Source organism: Plodia interpunctella, chromosome 26 (genome assembly GCF_027563975.2).
Source record: "Plodia interpunctella isolate USDA-ARS_2022_Savannah chromosome 26, ilPloInte3.2, whole genome shotgun sequence".
Classification (NCBI taxonomy): Eukaryota; Metazoa; Arthropoda; class Insecta; order Lepidoptera; family Pyralidae; genus Plodia; species Plodia interpunctella.
In genome coordinates this window covers 3,220,667-3,228,714 of record NC_071319.1, presented here as the reverse complement: position 1 = coordinate 3,228,714, position 8,048 = coordinate 3,220,667, and the positions used below count along the sequence as shown (strand labels likewise).

The window sequence follows — 8,048 nt, the reverse complement described above, 5'->3', positions numbered from 1 at the left end:
CCAGTACAGAGAAGGACATAGGGTACCATTCATTCCGGAAAAATAACTACTCCACCGGGAAACTCCGCGGGCAAAAGATAGTAATCGAATATATCTTGCTTCGATCTTTACACAGACGAAACAGCCTAAGGCAGTGTATTAATTTCCCGAACAAATTAAATTTTGTTTTGTCTTATAATTGTAATTTTCACCTTAATACATGACCAAGTTTGTGCTTTGAACGCAATATCCTTATTATGAATTCACAAACGATAGGAAACAAGGAGCTGAGAAGGTGATTTATGGAGTTAACATTAATGCCGTAATAAAATGTGGAAAGAAATGCGCATTTGTTTTTATTTATTCACTAGATGTTGCTTGGGGTTTCGCTACCGTGGGAATTTTGAGATAAAATCTTGGATAATATACCTTTTTAATGGTGAAAGAAATTTTGAAATCGGTTTGGTGGTATTGGAGATTACCTGCCTCAAACATACAAACTCACAAACGCTTACCTCTTTATAATAATAATATAGAATATATACATACGAATATAACAAATACGAATGTAAAGATTTAATCTCAATTATGTAAATCCGTTCAGCGGTTTTGAAGATATGAGATAATAAAGAATATTACATACATATATACAAGATACGCGCGAGAAACAATACCCTTCTTTTGCAGTCGTGTAAAAAGCTGCCAGCTCTCAAATGTAGCTATTATTAAAAACTTAGCTAAATCACTCATCAATATTGCTACGATGAATAATTTTGTAGGTCATATAAAATAATGATAACTCTGTGATTAATGTCAATTCTAAGCTCCTTGTTTTAACATCCTATCTTCGACGCTAAAATTGGAGCGCAATCACGAAATGTACTTTGAGAAAAGCATTATGTACTAAATTTACCACGAAAAGTGCTATACAATATTGTATTAATTAATATTTTTAGAAATCAGTTTGTATATCATTCTACTCATATTATCAGAAAGATCTTATTGCATTCAGTGTCTGTGTGACAAAATATTCATGTCCGTGGCGTAAACCGTTGAGGAGTTCCCACTCTGGAGCTGTTCCTCGATGCACCATCTGGTTATGGTTGTCATAATAATGCATTGTTATTCCAACTATATGTGTGTACAAAATTTCAGCTCAATCGCTTGAAGATATCTGTTTCAAAATTTAGTTGCAAGATTTCACCCGAATAGACATAGGTTATTATTGCATTACTAGTTAAATAAAAGTTTGTAAAAAGTGTCACAAAGTTTGTGAAAAGACACTAGATAAAAAAAATACAAAACTTAAGAAAGTCGCAATACACGACAAGAATTATACAAAAACGTATCGTCCTGTCGGCGATCACTCCAAGGGAGAAAAAGAAACTGTCGGAAATACCTGGTGCGATTGATAAATTGAAATTCAGATAAATACTAGGTAATTATATTTTTGTTATATAACTATAATATATAACGGTAACAATATCTCCACAATGAAAATTACAGCTATGACAAATTAGCATATCGAAATGGACGACCGTAACCCACAATGAGCAAGCAAAGGAAGAAAAATAATAATGCACAATACCAACAATTATTTATTTATATGAACCATTTAAACGTCCCTCCTGTTGTAGGCCTTCCGTACGGAATATATAGAATTTATAAAGGTAATTCTAAATTATTAAAAGTTTTCACATAGATTCACTTGTCCGGATGTTTGTTTGTTACATGTCCTATAAAATTTCTACGTCTATCAGTTTTTAATCAAATTTAAAATTCTTTATTTACTTGGATGATATACATCACTTAATGACGTCAAAATTTACTTGAAACTAAGTCTACTGTCGACTGCCAAAGAGCAGCTGGAGAAGAAGCGGCGCAAAACTTCGCCACGTCATTTTCTTCAAGGACGTCACATAATAATTGTGGATCTTATATTTTATTACAGTAGTATACTCGTATTATGGTAAGCAGGACTCGAAGGTGGTCCCAGATTCAGCTAGAAATGAAGTAACTTACTGCACGGGCTCATACCTATGCAGTTTTTATTACGAGTTGAATGCATCTCTCCGACAATAATAAAAATTGTGGCAAAAATAACATTTATATAACGAAAACTTTTTAAATGTAAAAATGCATTTTTAGCTTCTTTTTCTCTTAGTCCATGTTGCCGCAGTGACGGTAAGATTCAAAACAACTTTTTGATTGTGTTTCCACAAGCAAGAAAATCCCAGATGCTTTGCTGATTTTAGTTATATTAAAAATCAAATCTATACTATTATTATAAAGAGGTAAGCGTTTGTTAATTTGTATGTTTGAGGCGAGTAATTTACGAAACCATAGAACTGATTTCAAAAATTCTTTCACCATTAGAAAGGTACATTATCCAAGATTGCTATAGGCTATGGGAGCGAAGCCCCGGGCAACATCTAGTCATCTATAAGTTCACATTATACAATCTCTGCCAAGCATACCTATAATTACATAAACAATTTGATCTGTCTCACCATAAGATGATTCACATAGATGTCCTGGCAAATATTTTTGACTGTCCGTTAGTCTATTCTTACGTTACGTCTCTGGAGATGTCGCTAGACATGATATTAGAATAAAAAGCTACAATACAAAACATCCTCTTCATTACGGCCCCAATGAATGTCTCAAAGACCTCTCCTTTGGACCAAAACAACAATATAGATAAGTTTATAGTGTGGTCATATTTGATGTCATCCATGTTGCATAAACCCATCCCCAATTAGCAGTATGGTAACAAATTAACGGTCAATGTGTGTGCAAGGCGCGGCACAACGCACACGCTTACATCATATGCAAACATTATTCATAGAACTGATGGTTACTATGTCTCTGTGACAATTTTATAATTATAGAACTACATTCGCTATACGTTTTGATGATTGCAAATGAATTTTAAAACAAGTGTGTAACGGTACATCTACAAACTATTATCAATTAAATTGTTAGGCAACAGAAATTTTAAACAATTATCTTTTTAACATACTTATTCAACAGGATCGTAATACATCACTTGCTAACGTCAATTTGCTTAAAGCTAAATCTACTGCCGACTTCCAAAGCACTGGTGAAAAAAAAAGCGGCGCAACAAACTTCATCTCAGCCTTCTCTCCAAAGACGTCAATTAACAAAATAAATGTCAATCAACTTTGACGTTAACTTTAACCTGCGTAGAAAAACGTAAAGTACGCCAGTTTATCTAAACTTCAGCGGCGCGTTGAAATCAACGTCAAAGCTGACAGGTGCAATTCGTCCTAAAGATATGGTTTTTAATAATTACGAAGCACAATGGAAACAGATGGAAACCATACATTTTTCACCAGTAACCATAACCGACCTAATAACTTGATTTTAGCGTCCAACTTGGTACAAATAATAAATAAACAAAGGCCGGGTGAAAAGAAATAAATCAATACGTCCAGTGACTTGTCAAACTTCAAACTAGCGAATCCAAATTCGCTACAGCTCCAAATACCCACGATTCTGATCGGACATCATTATTGTTGTCATTCTGAACTAGCGTGGCGAATAACATTTTATAAATCCTTGAGCTCTCCCATTGTTGTATAATAACATGTTCAGGATACTGAGCGGCTGCCACGCTTTTGTAGCGCCTCGGGAATGTGCGCCGAAGCAAATGTTTGGATGGTTTTAAGAAAAATGGTGACCTCCTTGATGCGCAGAGTTCGCGATAGCAGCAACAGTCTCCTGAGGGTTATTGCAGGCTTGTTCAAGGGTCCCTTGCTGGTACACTGAACCATATAAATCTTAAAAAGAGCCCATATTTATAATTTATGTTATCACTAACACTATTAATTAAGTTCTTTTTACTAATACAGATATGGATGTACCTTTTTCGAAATAAAATTATTTGATTTCATTTATAATCTTGTAAAAGTTGTCAAAAACACAATCTAACATGGGGTCTTGCCGTATTCTAATGTTATAATAACATTTATAAATCAGTACGACGATGGCGTCGTACTGATTTATAAATGTTATTAAAATTTGATTTTTTTAATGATAGACAAATAAAATATTAATTAATTTTATTTACTTTTATTTATTCGATTTTGTTTTGTGGGATTATAGCATGCTCTCCATTTAAATATGCATACCCGTGGTAAAAAATATAATCTCATGGTTTTGCAAATAAATAATCTTTGTCGCGCGTAACTATCTGTATATCATACCAACATATGTGTAACACAAGATGCTCTAACGTCTGTGGGCGTTTTTCAAAAAAGATGGCAGTTACGGTACCGGAACACCTTTTTAAAAATATTCGATTATCTGATTTATTTTCACATTTCTAAATAGCTTTTTAAATAAGCTTTCTGAAAATATTAATTATTCTACAATTGAAAAAGTAATAAAGTCAAAAAATGAGCTTTTCTCGACAATTCGGGGTGGAAATTGTTCCAATTAGCAACTTTTTCTAAATGAATTATTTAATTAAAAAACAGGTTTTTTGTATATTTTTATTGAAAAACGTATTAATGAAATCATTTTCATTTAGAATTAAAGCAAACAATAACATTTTAAGTATATTTCTACAAATTATCACGGAATTTACTTCCATTACGTAACATTTTTGTCATCATGAACAGATATAATACCCTTTTATGAAAAAAGCGCAAGGTATAACACAGCAATTCAGGTAAAACATTATTAAGTTAATAATATTTCGTTCTTACATTAATCATTTTCTTATAAATTAACCAAGAAAAATAACATGTTCTTAAAGAAGTCTCACTTCAACAAATTACTAATCGGAATTCTTAGGTACTAATTGGAACATAAAGCTGAGATCACAAACACTAACTTTTAATCTTACTTCTACAAGATATTTTGTTCTCATCAGTCTCAAAATCAAGTTAGCAAAATTACGGCATACTAATCAATGATTAATTAAGTTAGCCCGTACGAAATATTTTTTTCTCTGTAAAAAACTAATATAAAATAATTATCATCATTACGATATTTTTTTTACCTTATAAAACTACTACTACTACAAGTTACATTTTTTATCAGTCTCAAAATCAATCACAGTTGTCAATTACAACACAATGTTAGAAAAATTACGGCATATCAATCAATGATTGATTATGAAGTTAGACGTTTCGAGTAATTTACTCCAAGAAACTAAATATTTAACATAATTATCATCATGAAGAAATGACTGACAATGTCAGCAGCCTACTAATTATTTATTAAATTTAAATTAAGGTGAAACTTAACTTTCATCTGAGTCACAAAGACAAGGAGGACATATGTAATCAAAAAAGACTGTCCCACTGCATTTCAGACATATATCGGATTTACAAACTATGCACTTTATTTTACTTTTTAATTCCATTTGACACAACTTGCAAGTAAAGCCAATATTTTTAGATTTATTAAAAGACCTCGTATTGTATAGAAGAGAGCTTGAACTTACTTTTTTAGGAGGTGGTTCAGGGTCTCCAGGATACAAGATACGAGCGCGTTTTTTTTCACACTTAGGACTTGTGATATGTACTGCTGGAAGATCACTGTTGGTACTCTCAATATCAAAATTCGTATCAATATCAAAACTCAAACTTGTCAGATCAATTCGTTCGGTTACAAAACCAATTGACAGAGATGGAGATGGTAAATCATATTCCATCTCTGATGGCACAGTTATAACAATTGGTTGGTCCTTAAGATCAGCTCGATTACTTATGCTAGATTCATTCAGGTGTGTTTCTTCAAATAACGATAGATTAACTGCATCTTTACTTAAAACTTCTTTTTTTGGTTCCGTTTCATTAGGAATAAGATTATGTAACTTAGGGCTAAAGCAGTTACATAAACCTGCATTGTCGCCACAAAAACAACTAAGCAAGCGATATTTGATAATGTTTTTGGATGATGAAATTATTTGATGTAATTTCATCGTTCCAGGCACGGTAGCAATATTAGATGGGATAAGTTTACAAATATTCCTTGAGTCGGTATCGTTAACATAAAAACATTTTACTGTTTTCATTGATTTAGACAAAACTTTATAGGCATCTGTTGCATTAGTGATATCGCAACCGTATGAGACTCTTCTATCTAATTGGCGTTTTACGCTGCCACCAACGCCATCAGCAACGCTCTTACCATGGCCACTTTCTGAGAAAGACCATGTAGAATAATTAAGATTTAATTTACAAGTAAATAAATTAAGCAGGAAAAAAATTTTTTTTTGTCGATACTGGCTTGTTGGTCCATCTGAAAAAAAATGAATTACAGAAATTTCCGGGTAACTTTCCTTTGCATATTTAATAACAGGTAATAAATGAGCCCAGATAGCTCCAGGTTCATGGTTATTATTATCAGAAACGGTTGCAAATGTTTGACATTTATCAGAAAAAAATATTGCACCAGTATGGAGAGTAATAGTATTTTTTGAGGCACCAAAATGAATTGACTGAACCTCATGTGCATATTTACATTCATAATTCTCTGAAAAATCACATAAGATTGCGATCTCACCATTCTTAAGATTATTTACACATTTTTGATACTGTCTTTGCTGTTCTTTCCAGTTGTAAACGTGTACTTTAAAGTGTGGTATTTTTTCTAGGAATAAGGATGTTAAATCAGCGACAGTACCTACCTGTTCTTGCTTAATTGTTTTTTTTGTTACGCATTCTTTACTAGCTTTTTGGTATTTGTGATCAGTTCTTACCCATTGGTACCACTTAATAGTATCATTAGCTTGATTACTATGAATTTGCAAGAGAGGATTTTTGCAAACCTCACAGCATCCGTGCATACAGTTAAATGAAGTAATATCACAAGAATAACATTTCACAACTTCGTCAATATTTTTGTACGATATAATTGATCGATATTTCAAAGCGGTAAACAAATATTGGAAATTGCTGTGTTTAATGCACATGCACGTATCTCTAGCAGCACGAGTGGGCGTTATAACATAAAATGGTTTACAGCGATAAAATGTAGTAAAACCTAATTTTCCGCCTTCTTCTACATACATACGATAAGTATTCGGAAGGGTGTCTAGCAAATATCTTATTTGCATCTTTTGTTTGTTTCTCGTTTTACATTCTCTTCGTCCAGCTGCACATCTAGATACGTCATCTCGAAGATAGAATGCGGCAATGTTTTCTCGAACCTTAAAAATAAGAATCAACGTTATCTTAATATAAGTGACTTGCTCAGAACAATATTAATATAATGACAATAAAATTACCTTTAATGTCCCGTAATTGTTATTGCTTCTACGATTGAAAAATCTTATTTTAGTTTTTAGACCCAAAATTTTCGGCAGGTTCTTTCCAGACCGTTGTTTAAATTTGTATGCAATTTTTTTTAACGATCTTTTCTCTGCCAGTGTTTTGCATTCTGTATAAGTCTCTTTCACAGCATTTTTCAAACTATTCAGTTCTTTTTCAGCTACACTTTTAGATGTTTCCAAACCTTGTACTTTTTGCTTAGTGCGAATTAACTGCTTCCTGAGACGACCAATGACTGTATTCAACTTTTGTTGTTTTTTTTGAGCCCTGTAGTAGTTAGCGTATACCCTTTGTAACTTTTTATTCAGTTTACTACTTTGCTTATTAGTTCTATTTTTTGGTATGGTTACTTGATTATTTGCCTCTTGATTACTTTTTACATCTTTTCTTTTTTTTTGAACTCTTTTTTCTTTTCTCCACTGTTCCCTTTGCTTTTCTTTCTCGTTATCATCTAAATCATCAATTTTTTTCCTTCGTTTAGCAACTCGTTCTCTTTGTTTCTGTTTATATCTTTCATACTTTTCTGGATCCTCCTTTACTTTTTCTCTAAATTTTTTAGCCCGTTCAGCTCCGGTTAATGGCATTTTTATTAATTTTTAGGGTAGTTGCGTAGCTGTCTTTGTTAACATTCGCAATATTTGCACTCGTCTTCCGGAAAATGATCATATATAGTAAAGAATGAACAAGTTTGACACCAGAAAAAATTATGATTTAAAAGACGATATATGTATTTGGCACTAAATATTACAAAGTGAGTAGGTA

The 8,048-nt window shown here is 32.5% G+C and overlaps 1 protein-coding gene across 1 annotated transcript; it reads right to left on the bottom strand.

Annotated features, from left to right (window-relative positions):
* Positions 1 to 4,670: 4,670 nt before the first annotated feature.
* On the bottom strand, positions 4,671 to 7,837 carry LOC128681045 (uncharacterized; the record flags this gene model as incomplete). Its single annotated transcript, XM_053764587.1, has 2 exons — positions 4,671 to 7,165; positions 7,244 to 7,837. Coding segments are annotated over 2 exons (2,508 nt in total), but the record flags the coding sequence as incomplete, so codon positions are not given.
* Between the last annotated feature and the right edge of the window lie 211 nt (positions 7,838 to 8,048).